General features: G+C 39.6%; 1 protein-coding gene across 5 annotated transcripts in view; it reads right to left on the minus strand.

Annotated features, from left to right (window-relative positions):
* Positions 1-16,451, minus strand: part of LOC112567797 (deleted in malignant brain tumors 1 protein-like) — a 54,646-nt gene that overhangs the window by 22,165 nt on the left and 16,030 nt on the right. For all 5 annotated transcript variants that reach the window (XR_003099884.1, XM_025244635.1, XM_025244634.1 and 2 more), the window contains 3 exons: positions 12,352-12,524; positions 4,710-4,857; positions 1,746-1,918 (listed from right to left, as the gene is read on the minus strand). Coding sequence is in view for 4 of the 5 variants with exons in the window: in XM_025244635.1 (XP_025100420.1) it covers positions 1,746-1,918; positions 4,710-4,857; positions 12,352-12,524 (494 nt within the window). In the remaining variant the exon portion in view is untranslated. The remainder of the gene's footprint in view (positions 1-1,745; positions 1,919-4,709; positions 4,858-12,351; positions 12,525-16,451) is intronic.

Below are 16,451 nucleotides of genomic sequence, written 5' to 3' on the forward strand. Positions count from 1 at the left end.
CCACTAGCACAGAGACACCTTTGAGACCACCCAGACTACAAGGCAGTTTGGAGTAGTGGTGTACAGCATTAGACTCACAGAGGGAGAAGGATAAAGAAGATCCGGGATCCCCTAGCAAACTACGAGTGGCTACGGTCCAGATTGTTTTACCTTTGTAACAAGCAAAGGCACCTTGCTAAGCACTGTAACAAAGCCAGTTGGAGGCCACGGACAGAACTGGACCTTACAACAGGTCTAGGGATCCGGCCAATCTCAACCACTACAGGTACGGTTAATGACAAGCGATATGAAATCGCGTTGGATTCCTGCAGTGAGTTCCCACTCAAAGTTGATGTGTCCTTAGTAAGGCCAAAGGAACTGACAGGTGAAGTAGTGGACATTCAGTGCAACAACCATGCCATGCAGACATGCGCCATTGCATATGTTGACGTGGACTGTCCATACGGGAAAGCTTAAAGGGATTCTAAAGGCAAAATAAAACTGCCAAGAATCGCGTAAAGAGTAGAATAATTGTGAATCTCTTCTATATGTGTGTTCATGTGGAAAACGTTGAATGTTTTTAGTAGAATGTTGTGTTTAATAAGAGAAATGACACGGGACTCTTTTTTTGCTTCGACTAATCTCGTTCTCCGTCACGTGACCCTATGACGTGTGGTTTCCATAGTGAGAACCATGCCTCGAGAATGTGCTGCACCTGATTGCCAAGAAAAGATGGGAAAACAGTCAAAAGTTTCTTTTCATCAGTTTCCTAACGTCAATGCGATATAAAACGAGTGGGTCATACCAGTAGAAAGGCTCGATCCCGGTACGAAAAAGCTTTGGGAGCCCAAAGAGTGAGACGTATTATGCTCCAAGCCATCTTGATTGTAGATTAGTTTGGATATCACTAATTTTTATAAACATCGGCAACCGAAATAGTGCTAATAAGTAGTAATTAAGTGAGAAACGAATCCTTTATTTCTCCTGTAGTGCTCTCGTGCTCTGTAATTGTAACTAAATATATTTTTGAAACGTTTGACCTTCGTCACAGCCTTATCACAAGCCTTGAGTAACCCTTTAAGGCAAATATGTCACAAAGATTCACTGTGACCGGTCATATTAGGTTATAAACAGGTCTTGCGTGTCCTGACCCGAGTGCACACCACACAGTGGCGGGCTCTGCTCTCCCTGATCAAAGTGCGACCACCAACCCTTGCACAACAGTCACTACAACGTCGACTGGAATCATCTCAGACAAGGAACTAGAGAATCTACAGGTAGAGGACACCAGCTTGTAACACTTGCATGCACTCGCCTTGAGTGGCGAAAGCAATTGGAAAAATAATGGCGTAGAAAGTTTTGTCATAAAGAAAATCCTTTTTTTAATTGGGGATGAAAGGAGGAGGAAGGGTCAAAAACGGTTGTAACGACGTTGATTCGGCTTGAGATAACGCGACGGACTCACGAGTATTTGAGAAACTCTAATCATCTCTCCAGCATCATAGAGACTCATACACGTGTGACTATATGACACTAATGGCCCGGCATGGCAGAGGATGTCAAAGGGTATATCAAGCAATGCAAATGATGCAGAGAGATGGCCTTGGAAACGCAGCGACTGCGTTCCGGTGGTTAAGTTCGTACAATTAGTAATTTAGAGTGAATAAAGCGATTATTAACAACAACAACACGGCACTTTTTTTTAACAAAAAAAAAAAAAAATACTGGAGGAACTGTAGATGTTTAATTATTACTGGTCTACGTACTGTTGTTGCACATCACGCCGACATCCCACAAATGGTGACAGTATTGTTTGTAGAGCCCCCAGTGTTTACACTGCGCCAGGCTGGTTTCGTTCCCCACACACTGCAGCAAATCGAACAGAATAAGACCAGAGCCTTCTCCGTACTTGACTGACCCCACGGCTACTGCTGTTGTGCTGTCCGACATCAGAAACAAGAACAAGAAGATATAGACATTGGAAACATACAAACTTTCGAAACTTAATAAAGATTACCGTGTGTAAATACATATGCACATAGACACTCATGCCTGCATATGCAAACGAACAATTTGTGGAGAAGCAGAGCGTGATGGGCGGCCGTAATGTTAATTTAAAGGAAGAAAAGTGTTCAAAACATACTAGTCAGCCTGAAAAAAGTGCATGGATTAAAATATATAGGACAACAGTTTTATAATGCTTGTTTTTAGAACACAGGATACTGATCAAAAGTTACAGACATGCGAGTAAACTATGCCAACAAGTAATCTGCATCTGTCTCTTGTAAAGCTCTTTGGTTGGCCTGTGGGAAACGAAATTTGTAAGGTTCCAAGGGAAGTATTGTTCGAAAGTTTAAACTTAACAGAACTGACAAAATGACACCAGCATGATTTAAGGCTGCAGCTTAATTTGACTAAACATGGACATAACTGTGTCCAAACCAATTCACAAATTGGAAATTCAATTTGTATCGATTCAATTGGTCATGGTTGTTCTTATTTGGTGCAACGATTTGCATTGTTAATTGCAAAAAAACCGGGAGAAAATGTGTTAAGGCTAACTCAGATTTGTTAAAAGTGCGTTATGAAGCTTTGTGTAAATAGTTTAGTTAGAACTCAATTCTTGAGCAATAAATTATTATCTTCTTAATGAGATTAAATTCATATTTTAAGCACCCGAAGAAGAGCCTGTTTTTAAACGTAACACACGAGTTACAGGTTTTATTCAGGAGGGTATTTTGCAAACTGTATTTAACCCCTTTTTGCGCGGGTTGCACGACTTAATACTGGGTCCATGAGTCTTCTTTGACCAAACTCATTGTAATTCAAGGTCTGCCCGGCTCACTCAACACATTTCTGGCTCTGACACCGCTCGTGTCCTTTTGCCAACTTCATTCAGAGTACATCACCTGTAAAAACCCTGCTAAGAAGTCTACTTCACGATGGAGGAATCTCTCCTTCCTTCATTCCGATTCAAAGAGCTTTAGTGAGGCATCAGAGGTGTAGGTACCAAAGGAACAACCAACTCCCCCCGCCTCCTAAAATATTCACCGTTGTTTCATTGTGAGCAGAGAGTTTACCCTCCCCCTCCCCCCCCACCTTCACTTCCAAATCCTAGCAACTTCCTACACCTCTGTGAAATGTACACAATTAAATGTGTGTGTGTGTGTGCGCGCGCGCGTGTGTTTGTGCATATTTTACTTGCACCGTTAGTACTCAACTGCTCGCACACGCGTATTCTCTTTGACTAATCCTTTTCCAAGACACTTCTTGTAACTATTTAAAAAAAAACTGCTACAGTTTTCTGTCTTGTGTGTACGTGAAGCCCACACAAAGGTGAAGGGCAGTGTGACAAATCTGAAAATGTAAAAAAAAAAAAAAAAATAAATAAAAGGCTGAGCTGTCATTAAGTATCTGCAAAAGAAAGGAATGACACCCAAGGAAATCCACAAGGACATGGTACATGCTGTGGACTCCCCATCCTATGCATTTGTGAAGAAGTGGATTGCTGAATTCATGTAGGGCATGGTCTTTCAGAAACAAGGATATCACCCCTGACTGTGTAGTAAGCGCAAATGAACCAGACTGTTTCCCTTGAACAATGGTTGGAATCAGTGTGTAGTTGTGTGTGTCAGTATGAGACTAAATCAAGTGTTCACGGGGCATCAGGAGTTTCTCTGTGAACTGTGTGGCAGCATTCCAAGAGATGTCAGTGAGGATGAAAGCCGTGTGCGCTGAGCGAGAATAGGACAGGACGTGGTAACGGTGAAATTCCATGCCGTGACGAGATATGTTAAAAATTAACTCTTTAAAATACATTTTAAAGTACTTCTACTAATTGTTTATTCCTGTCAAGTCGAGTTTGCTGTTGAAAAAATAACAGGTTTTCAGCTAGTTAAGAATTGTGTGTGTTAGAATTTTTAGAATGAACTTAAGACGATGTTGCAGGAATAACGAGTGGGGACCGTTGAGTCTTAGAGGCGGATCCGGGACACGTCACCAGTTCAGCGAAGAACAGGAGGAAAACATAGGTCCCCACAAGCGTAACGCTGGTAGAGCAGTGACCTGAGGAAACCACGATGTCCTTTGTGGAATTCTTGATTGAAAGGTGTTTCATTATCGCAACGCCATTTCGTGTATCGAATATAAAAAAAAAGTATGAAATATAAAAACGGAATCAAGATATATATTATATATCTATATGAAATTTAAGATATTGGAAATTGAAAAAAATCTTGATCGAGTGCGTCTAATTGGTATTTAGCTGCGGTGGAATCCTAAATGAAAGATTGCACTTATAGAAGCAATCGCACTGAAGTTAAAGCTAGAACCTTCACTAATGCAGGCCCCAGCAATTGTAGAAAGTTTTTCTCTGCAGGTGTAATTCAAGAGATAATCATAAGTGTCGTACTATAGTATGTTCAGACTGTCGAAAAGATGATATCTTAGTATGCTCGGAGACGATTATAAGTAATTCTACTTTTAGTCTACCGCCTGGTCTACAGCCTAATCCCGTTCTACTGTAACCTTCACATTTCAAATTAATAAAGAACAACTTACTGCCTATTTAGCAAGGAATTTTTAAAGGCAGGAAATATCTTTAAAACACGTGTACTTACGTTTAGTCGTGAACTAATCATAAGGATACAACCCTCCTATTAAATAAAAGTATTCCACTAATGAAAAAAAAAGTCAATAGCTTTTAAAACATAATGGGTAAAACTACACACCTATTAAATCCCAGCATCCTGCAGGCTACCAAGGCCTCTCTCTGTCCAAATTTATAGCCACACACTGTGCTCCAAGTTCCATCGTACAATATCTCTAGACGTCCTGCGGCTGCTGTGCCACCAACTACACGAGCTGACATCTGTTGAGCTGTAATTGAACGAAATAATAATACAGTGAATTAACAAATTGCGCTAAGCTTTTTATTATTATAGAGACAAGATTTGACTGTAGTAGTTTATAGTTTATCCCTTGCTTCTCCTTTAAGGAGCATAGGGCCACAAGATTTGACTGTACATGTTTTTGTTTTAACGCAAAGGCGAAGCCTTATAGTTGCTGCGTTTATTTGTGTATCTCCGAGAACGGGTAATAGTAAACTAGATTAGCAAGTAGCTGACTGTTTAGTACTAGTATAGTTCCTACCCTCTAGCTGACTGTTTAGTTCTAGCATAGTTCCTACCTTCTAGCTTACTGTTTAGTACTAAGACGGTTTAGTAAGCAGCTTTAATCTCCTGCCGCTGTGACATAATCATTTCCTATCTTCTAAAACTTTGGAAAAACATGTTCCAGAAATTCTAGTTTTCTTTTTTTGGCGAACATGTCTAGAAAAATAATACACTTGTTAGAAATACTTTCTAAAATTATAACGTATAAAGTTGTTTATAAACTATAGGGTCATTTTCTAATTTAAAAGATTACCCGAAAGCAACATATAAAAATTACAGGTTACTTGAATAAATTTACATTTTTTTGTCACGAGTTTCTTGCAAAAATTAAATACTAACAAATTTGCATACAAACTCCCCCCCCAAAAAAAAAATATGTCACGAATAAGCTGCATATATGCTAATTTACTTTATAAATATTTTGTTATATGTTGAAAAAACTAGTTTCATTTAAAACAAAATAATTAAAACTATATCTGCTACACCTCATTTAACCCCTTTTCCGTACAGCACAAAAATCTTTCCCAGTTCAATGTTTTGCATAGCATTAATAGAATTAATTTAGCTAATTTTCATTAAAAAAACAACAACAAATGATCAAGTCTTTATATTATTGACCTTATCACATGGGAGTGACTTTCCTTAGGGTAAACAGCCGCCTGCTTCGTGAGATTCAAAACTAAAAGGCCAAGACATTATTGAGCTAGTGATAACAAACCTAAATGACTCGTATGCCAAATATTTAAATAAAGTATTAAATTATTGACATTTTCTTTATTGTTAAATGTTCTTTGTGCGAGTTCTGTTAGTTGTCGAAATGTAAAACTACATCCGTTATGTTAACATCATTTGACGGATAAGCTGCCTGTACCCAAATTGTTCTTTAGCAAAGCGCTTTTCACAAGGAGTGCTTATGAAGCTTATCCTCTTGTTCATGTGAATTGAACGCCAAAGATTATAATACTCTATACTATGTTAGAAATATCTTATGTGTCAAACATGTTTAGTATGGATTTTTTAATGTGGAAAAAATATGTAGTGACTATTTGGGCTAGACTCCTTAATTAGAATGAACGTAAATTTAGTTATGTTCTTGTTTTGTGCCTTACAAAAACATTGCTATCCAACACAATTTTTGTTAGGTTATCACAGTTTACATTGTCATAAAATGTTAGGACCAAAGTAAAGGTATATATATATTAAAACTGAATTCTTGATGCTAGCCTATTGTAATTAAAACAGACCCATGTCTTTTACAAGTATAAAGTCTTACTGGTGGATGAACATTGGTCTATTCTAATCTTAATAAAAAAAAGTTTTTGATACAAGACATAAATAGAATAATGATAATAGTACTACTAAACATTACTTTTAAAGAAAAAGGTTAAAGAACTTATCAAAACTAAACAAAATTGTTAGTTTATTCTAACTGCATGATTCATACAAATGTAAACTAAGTTCTAGGCTTTTTCCTAAACACCTTTTAACATTTCCCAGACAGCTACCTTTACCAACGAGACATAAATACAGTACATTAATGATAATATGACTTTAACAAGAGATCTGTAGCACACCGCGTTGCTGCTCCTTCTGTCAAACGATACAAATGACAAATGAAAAAAAAAATCATGATAAACCTGCATACATCAAAATGATCATCTTTACAAAGATCTGTTTAAATAGACTAGTGTGTGTTTTCGGTTCATTTAGAGGTTTGTGAATATGTTTGTGTATGTGTGTGTGTGTTCTTTCGCCAATATAAAAGACAAATTAACAGCATTGAAGTGCAAAAGCAACCGTAAAATTAAATGTAGCTTGATAGTTTGAAGAAAAAGCAAGGAAGCAGTGCACTGCAAAATGTCCAAATGTATTACCTTTTTAGACTACGGAAACTCCTGGAGCCATGTGTTAGTTATCTTATGTCTTAATTTCTTTATAATTGCCACAAAAAGGTCAACAATTGTAATTTAACATTATATATACCATAGACTATTACACATTACATCCCAAAATACACAAAAAGAAATTAAACAGGTAATGTTTCGTTTGTGATTGAACACCTAATTAAATTTCTGATTTCCAGATTAACCGTCAATGTAGTGAGAGCTCAGGAAAACTTGTTTGACCCTGAACGTCCTGTGTTCAGGTGGGTCGAGACGTGAGCGTACCTCCATTACAGTGTTGTTATTAATGCCATTGGTTGTCTTTTGCAATTGAATGTATTAGACGCATTATATGCACATGTTATTCCACTCTTTGAATTGCTGTGGAAGTGTTTATTGTTATGTAGGTGTACTGCAACTGTCTATGACGTGAGGGCTTTGTTTGTTTGTTTGTGTTTTATGCCGTGCTAGCAACTATGGCTATATCACGGCAAAAACTAGTTGTAACTTGAAAGGTTTAAACATCCTAATTCTTATAAACTTGATATACTTTTAAAGGTCAACATAATAAGTAACCAAAATGTAAAAAAGGGTGGGAAAGCATTAAAAGGGGTGTTGAAGTCCAAAAAGGTTACTATCACACCAAAAACAAAACAGATACAAAAATATTAATTTTGATAATAGAGCCCTATTCTCTTTAAAGGTGTCCGGTCACTTAATCCCCAGACACTTTATCCCCGACACTTCATCCCCGACACTTCATCCCCTAGACTTTTAATCCCCAGACACTTCATCCCCGATACTTAATCCCCAGGCACTTCATGTAATGCTTCTGTCAAAGCATTGAATTAGAATACGTCATCCCCACACACTTATTCCTGTACAGAGCTATGTGTGATTTCTAATCACTGATTCTTTTATAAAGCATTGTTTAATGCCTGTATAACACGAACAAACAACTCTGTGGAGGGTTGGCATCACGCCCTTCAATCTCTCTTCTCCTGTCATCACCCAACGATGTGGACATTCCTTGAAGGTCTACGTGAGGATTGTCAGCTACACAAGGCGTCTGGTCTACAATCATGCGCCGGCACAGAGAAACGTCCAAAGAGGAAATACGCTGAGTTAGCAACATTGTAGAGAGATATGAGTCAATGGATCGTCTTCTGTACCTCCGATCATTAGCTTACCTTTCATATTGATTAACAGCAATTACCTCGCGAACACTCAAGAAAAATTTTCATATCATATTGTTGAAGAACATTAAATTTACTAGCTTATATGAACTTTAACTGATGTTGTAGATGTTCAAATGACGTTGAAGTTAATAGCATGATTTGAATTTGAATTATTTGAATTTCAATTACATTTTTCGCTGACTTCATAACTTTTATAGTTAAGGATATAGTTTAGGGATTAAGTGTCTGGGGATGAAGTGCTTAGGGATTAAAAGTCTAGGGGATGAAGTGTCGGGGATTAAGTGACTGGGAACCCTCTTTAAACAGGAAAAGATTGCCGCCGATGGGATCGACCTAAATAAGGAAAATAAAGATTTTTCTGTAAAAAATTGACAACGAATAGTCTGCAGCTTCTGACAGATAATCAAAAAGTGTAGAACAGTAAAATTTTCCCTACACCAGGGACAAACAGGTGGCGGTTCACCTCGCAAGAGGTATCCTTGCGTGGCATAGGTGTGTCCTGTCTTTAATCTTGGGCGGCAAGAAGGTAGGCGGTCGGAAAGGCAGGGAAGGGTGGCATATAACTTGTTTTGGCCCAGAGTGTCCCAGTGGCGTTGCCATAAGGACTGAATGTAGGCCGAAAAAAAAGATTTGCAGTCTGATGAAATAAGTGATTGAAGTTTACCAGGTAACTGACATGCAGCCTTGGCAGCCTGGTCTGCTCAAACATTGCCTGGGTTACCAGCATGGCCAGGAGCCCAAATAAAAACAATGTCCTTATTTTGCTGAAAGAGTGCTGCATGAATTTTATGAATCTGGATCACAAGGGGGTGGTCAGAATCATTTGAAATGAGGGCTTGAAGTGCAGAAAGAGAGTCTGAAATAATCAAAAAGTTGTGTTCCAAAGAGCAGTGAGCATGCTGCAAGGCAAGCAAGATAGCATGAAGTTCCGCTTGAAAATAGAACATTCGTCTGCCAGTCGGACTGAAACAGCCCATTGTGGTTTGCAGGACGGAACTGCTGCCGCAGCGACTGGGCCACGTGAGGGCTTACTAAGAGTACAGGGTAGTTAAGCCATTGTGTAAAGCCAACGATATCAAGGGAGATAACTCGAGCTGTAAGGACTGCGTAAGTGAAGGAACGTTAAATGCTTCGCAGTGGTTAGACATGGGTGTCAAACACATCCGACCTGTCATCAAATTTTACCTGGCCTGCGAAAGAATTTTAGTTAATCATTAATAAAGGCCCGACGACAAGAAGGCAAACTACAAAAAAAGTTCACATGGAGCACACCAAGCGATGGGATGATTGTAGAGAACGTGTTTTCTACTTTTAGTGAAGATTTTACAGAAAACAAACAGTGCACTGGTCAAGTTACCACACAAACCGTCCACTTCATCAGAGCCAAAGGGTTCAATCCCCGCATGTTTCAGTCCTTTGTGCAGGAAATATTCACAGTTGGGCGGCAGGTCGTATCACAGAATTGTGGTGGCTAAGTCGGGGAAATGTTCTCACTTGAGTTTTTTAGCTGATTGGGGAACTCAGTTCATGGACAGCAAAGAAAAAACTCCACAGTCTTGCAGAATGAAAAAGGGAAATGTGACTTGGCATTTCTGTGTGACATAAGCCCTCATCTCAACGCTTTGAACCTGCAGCTCCAGGGATGAAACCACTTGATAACTAACCTTCATGATGATGAAGGCATTTCAAATGAAGTTGTTCTTATGAAAAACACAAATGAACCAATGCAACTTGTTTCACTTTCCTTGCTGCAAAACAGTGTGGGACAGCTGGCAGACGAATTTTTTAACTTAACTGCTAGAACGAGGCTCGGGTGCTCAAAACTTCCGGTTAAGCCTAGCACAGAGACACCTTTGAGACCACCCAGACTACAAGGCAGTTTGGTGTAGTGGTGTACAGCATTAGACTCAAAGAGGGAGAAGGATAAAGAAGATCCGGGATTCCCTAGCAAACTACGAGTGGATACGGTCCAGATTGTTTTACCTGTGTAACAAGCAAGGGCACCTTGCTAAGCACTGTAACAAAGCCAGTTGGAGGACACGGACAGAACTGGACCTTACAACAGGTCTAGGGATCCGGCCAATCTCAACCACTACAGGTACGGTTAATGACAAGCGATATGAAATCGCGTTGGATTCCTGCAGTGAGTTCCCACTCAAAGTTGATGTGTCCTTAGTAAGGCCAAAGGAACTGACAGGCGAAGTAGTGGACAACAACCATGACATGCAGACATGTGCCATTGCATATGTTGACGTGGACTGTCCATACGCAAAAGGCAAACTTAAGGCAAATATGTCACAAAGACTCACAGTAATCGGTCATATTAGGTTATAAACAGATCGTGTGTCCTGACACGCGAGCACACCATACAGTGGTGAGGTGTGTTATCCCCGTAGAAAGTGCGGCAGCCAACATCAGTCACTACAAAGTTTACTCAAACCATCAAATAAAGAATATAGGATAGAGGCCTGTAAAACCTGCGAGCCCTCGCCGTGAGCGGAGCAAGCAAGTGGGCGAAGAATGGTGAAGAAAGTTTATCATAAAGGGAGGAATTTTGTACTCGCGGATGAAAGGTGGAGGAAGGTGACCAAACTGACGGTTGTACCGATGTCGATGCTGCTTGAGATAATGCTATGGTCGCTCGAGTATTTGAGAAACACTAATCATCCATCTGACAGCAAAAAACTCCTATTTGTGTGACTATATGACACTAATGGCCCGGCATGGCAGAGGATGTCATAGGGTACATCAAGCAATGCAAATGATGCAGAGAGATGGCCCTGGAAACGCAGCGACTGCGTACCGGTGGTTAAGTTAGGCAATAGATGCATTCAGTTACCGTAGGAAACTCACCCAAGGAAGCCAAGACCGACGACGGAACAGAATTACGATGGGCCATGGAACTGCAGTCACCAAGAGACACGACTCTAAGAAATAGGAGGGAAAACTGAACCACCGTCAAATGGAAGAGGTCTGCGTGGATGGACGGGAGAGCTAAGCGCCTGTCTTGATGCTTCGTCATGCACTGACAATGAACATCAGGCAGACCAAACTCAACTGATCGAAGAATAATTTGACAAAATACGTCCATAGTACATACCACCAGAAATGCCTGGACGGACAAACAGAATAAATTGCGATATTTGGCGAGGAAGCGAAAACAGGAATTATTTACGGAGACAGATCCTGACAATATAAAGGCAGGAAAGTTTTCAGGTCAGAATTGTCTGCCAAGGTGTGGCCTTGATAGGAAGCCCAATTGAGCTCCAGTATCACCTGGTGAAGGCGATGACCAGTCAATGTGAGAGGTGGAGCTCACCACGCCGCCAACATTGTGGTCTAAACCAAAGAGCAGTGCGCTTAAGAAATTCAAGTTGCTTATGGCGGCACAGCTGTATCGCCCACGGATACATCATATGACAGGAATTGGCGATTCGAGTGCTACCCCTGAAAACCACTGCGAAGGCGTAGAGCTAGACTAACCCTATAAACCAACCCCGTAAAGTCCAGCCTGTGGGGGATGGGAGAGGTTAGTCTGTAGGTTGAAGAGAAATTGTGTATACAGTGAATTATGTTTCATTCTGTTATCAGTATGTCCTGCATGTAGGTGTTGGTGCAATGATTGATGTTAGGTGAATGTTTTAATTTAGCATTAATTATAATGTTCCTCTAACAATTACCTGAGTGATTTAAATAAATGTAAATGTGTGCGTGATCAGGGTGACTATCTAGTTTTATTACTTTTTGGTGCTTTTAACCGCAATAGACGCTACGAAATATTGAATTGTATACTGTTGACAATTTTCATCTTTATCAAATTTGCAAAAGTTAGAAATAACAACTCCATGTGTCATATTTAAAATCTTTTCTTTCGATGAAACTTGACGGGAATCTATTTGGCTCACCTGTAATTGACTGTTCTCTGTATTCTTCTTTCTCTACAACTGCTATTGCGTATTGCACATTCTAGAACGCACTTGATTTCTAAACTTATTCTTACAATCAGGAATTTATAGGTAATAAAGCGATTAGTAACAACCAATGATTATTTTTTTTAATAAAATAAATAAAATACTGGAGTAACTGTCAATGTGTTATTATTGCTGGACTACGTACGAAAGTTGCACATGACGCCGACATCATGCCAGTGTGTACAGTCGTGTATGTAGACTCCTCGGTGTGGACACTGCGCCAGGCTGGTTTCGTTCCCCTCACACTGCAGGTCACTGAACAGAATAGGACCTGAGCCTGCTCCGTACTTGTCTGACCCCACAGCTACTGCTGTTGTGCTGTCAGACATTAAAAACGAGAACAGTAAGATAAAGAGATTGCAAGCAATCAGACATTTTAAAACTTAATGAAGGTTAACGTGTGTAAATACACAAACACACACACACACACTCATGGCCATATATGCAATCACTTTCCGGAGGAGCTGAGCGTGATGAGCGGATGTTATGTTGATTTAAAGAAAGTAAAGTGTTCAAAAGATGCTAGTCAGCCTAAAAAAAGTGCATAGATCAAAACATATAGGTCAAGAGTTCTATAATGCGTGTTTTAAGAAGACAGGATACTGAAGGAAAGTGACAGACATGTAATAAAACTATTCAAAATGTAATCTACATCTGTGCCTTCTATAACTCTGTAAGTAGCTTGTGGGAAACCAAATTTGTAAGGTTCCAAGGGAAGTATTGTTTGAAAGTTTAAACTAAACAGAACTGACAAAATGACACCAGCAGGATTTAAAGGGATTCTAAAGGTAAAATAAAACTGCTTAGAATCGCGTAAAGACTAGGATAAATTTGAATCTCGTCTGTTTATATGTGTGTTTATGTGGAAAACGTTGAAGGTTTTTAGGAGAATGCTGTGTTTAATAAGAGAAATGAAACAGGACTCTTTTTTTGCTTCCACGAAGTCTCGTTCTCCGTCACGTGACCCTATGACGTGTGGTTTCCATAGTGACAACCATGCCTCGAGAATGTGCTGCACCCGATTGCCACGAAAAGATGGAAAAAGATTCAAAATTTTCTTTTCATAAGTTTCCGACAGACAGAGCCTGACAAGCCTTACACACAGAGTGCGTCATACCAAGAACGTAGATCCCCTGGACAGCTGGCAGACGATTTTTTTCACTTAACTGCTAGAACGAGGCTCGGGTGCTCAAAACTTCCGGTTAAGCCTACATGGTTTAGCGAATGACTTCAATGGCTATGTCAGCAAAGTCTGCAAGAGTAACAACAATAAAGAAACGCACAAAAGGCGGTTGATGCTGCTGCTGGTAGAATGTAACTGCAAGTATCAAATCGTTCGGTGTCAGTTTTTTTTCCGCTTCCGCGAGCAGGAATATCGACAGATGAAGACAAGTGGCAGCGGCTCTTATTCATGCTACAGGCCGCTACATCAGACACAAGTTTCAATCTATTGAGAGCCAAGATTTGTTCAAGGCACTTGGAAGAAGAATGCATTAAAAAAGGTACTGATCTTATTTACCTCTTACTCTTCTTTGTCCTGTTCATGTTTTAGTTCGCGACTATTAGGCGACAATTTTCACATAGCGAAAGATATGCCAATTAAAAAAAAACAAATTTAGTTATTAATAATCGCGTCATTCATTAAATTACTTGAGAAGTGTATTGATTAAATATTCTTCTTATAACTGTTTTTAAAGACTCGCTGTATATGAATAGGCCTAGATTAACATCAGTGCTTTCAGTTCACACACCCCTTCGTAAACGCAGAGATGATTTAAGACAGGGATGCCCAACCTACGGCCCACGGGCCACATCCGGCCCGCGACGCGGTGCCATCCGGCCCGCGAAACTTCTGCCCACAGTGCAGGAAATCGGCATGTTAGTAATAAAAAAAAAAAAAAAAACGAAAAAAAAACGTAAAAAGGGGAAGATGAAGTATTTATCCCCAAGTAGGGGCGTTTCCCAATCTTTTTTTCGATGGACGAACATTTCGATTCAGTGCTCCGACTTGATGTCTCTATGATGAGGCCGGACATTCAGAAGTTGGTTTCGGGAAAACAACTTCAAATATCCCACTAATTACTACATAATTAATGCTAAGTACAAGTTGTTTCTAATAAAAAATGGTATCTGCTCTATTTTTTTTTCTTTTTTGTATTTTTGCGGTGAAGTGGCCCGCGACACGGCTGTCCGAAATGGATATGGCCCGCAGGCCGAAAAAGGTTGGGCATCACTGATTTAAGATGTTTCTTATGCTGTAAACCAGTATTAGAGGTTTTAAATCAAAAACAGAAAATATCTAAATTATTGTATTGATGTTCCATTGTTTCTTTTATTTGTTGTTGTGTGTTAGTATATCAGCTCATATCGCGACAAAAGTTTGCGGCCCCCACCTCAATATCAAAGTTTCATGTTAGTGCGGCCCGAGTTTGATACTGTTATATCTTCTCCTCTCTCGTAGCTACGTGGTTAGTGAGATGATTGCTAAAGCAGGAAAGCCATTCAATGAAGGTGAATTTTTAAAAATGTGTATATTACAGGCTGCAAGTATTGTTTGTCCAGAAAAGAAAGGTCAGTTTAGCAACATCAGCCTTTCTGCCAACACCGTAGCAGAGCGCATTTCTGACCTGTCAAGTGACATTTATGATCAACTGTGTGAGAAAGCAAAATGTTTCAGTATATACTCAGTCGCTCTTGATGAGACCACAGACATCACCGACACTGCCCAACTCGCAGTCTTTGTCCGCGGTATTGATGACACTTTTGAAGTCATAGAGGAGTTGCTCACAGTGATTCCAATGCATGGCCAGACCACCACTCAGGAGATATTTCACCAGCTGTGTGATGCCATTGAGAATGCCGGTTTGCCTTGGAGGAGGTTTGTTGGAATAACAACTAATGGAGCGCCATCAATGACAGGGAGGAAAAATGGAGGAATTCGATCACAGATTTGCAGACTTCAAGACGCAAAGAACCACATTTCAAATTTTTGCGGACCCCTTCTCCTTTGATGTGCAAGATGCTCCTCCTGTGCTTCAAATGGAGCTCATTGACCTGCAGTGCAACTCTGAACTCAAAGCCAAGTTCAGGGAGATGAGTGGAAAAGCAGACAAGCTCGGGCAATTTTTGAAAGAATTGCCCCCTAGCTTCCCTGAGCTTTCCCGAATGTTCAAGCGGACCATGTGTCTTTTTGGGAGCACATACTTGTGCGAAAAGCTCTTCTCTACCTTGAACTTCAATAAGTCCAAGTACAGATCCAGACTTACTGATGAGCATCTTCAAGCCGTACTGAGGGTCTCAGCTGCTTCCTCCCTTAAGCCAAATGTGGCTCAGCTATGCGAGAGTAAGCGCTGCCAGACCTCTAGCAGCAAGAAGTAGGCAGAAGAAGCCATGTTCAAAACAGTTTATGTTCAATGATCCATTCATGTTCAGAAAGTTAAATGTTAAAGAAATGCTAATACAGACATTTGACTCTGAATAATAATAATTACATTTGTCTGGTCAGCAACTATATTTTCTTCAGTCTTCTATATCTGGTGTATTATTATTATATTTTCATTTTCAATTTATTTATTTATTACTAATGGATTTATTTTTTCTTATGAATTTGTTAATTTATTTTTATTTTTTAACACAAAAATAAGATGAAAAAATAAGACATTTGATAACAATGGAATGTTTTTGTAAGAGCTTTTCTTGTGGAAAACCTGATGAGGCCCAGCCTCATCCAGACTCTGCCTCCAGTGGCCCCAGGGTAAATTGAGTTTGAGACCCCTGGGTTAAACTATGAAGTACTGTTTGTAAAGTAAATCTAAATTTTTCTCTGGCACCTGAAGAATTGTACATAATCTGAAATATTGTCCTTGTGAATAATTGTCATAAGTGTTCAATTATGGCAAACAGGAAGGGCAAACCCAATGATTAAGAAAAGTGTAATAGTATTAAGATAAATCTAGATTTATTTTATATTAATTACATGTAATTTAAAACATGTGAGTGTGTTTATGGATTAGGTAAACAGTTCAAAATTGTCACATATTTCTCTTCAAAAGGTGAGCGAGACCCCTGTCATGCCAGTTCATATCGCCTACACCAACTTCATGGACATGAAGATGGATTTGACTTGTCTGCCTCCTGAAATGGTTAGGTTGAAAATATTTCTGAAAGAATTGGGTGAAAAGACTCTCTGCACTGCTGTCACTGAAACTGATCTGCAACCATTACCTGAAATCAAAATCACTGATA

The sequence above is a fragment of the Pomacea canaliculata genome, linkage group LG7 (assembly GCF_003073045.1).
Source record: "Pomacea canaliculata isolate SZHN2017 linkage group LG7, ASM307304v1, whole genome shotgun sequence".
NCBI lineage: Eukaryota > Metazoa > Mollusca > Gastropoda > Architaenioglossa > Ampullariidae > Pomacea > Pomacea canaliculata.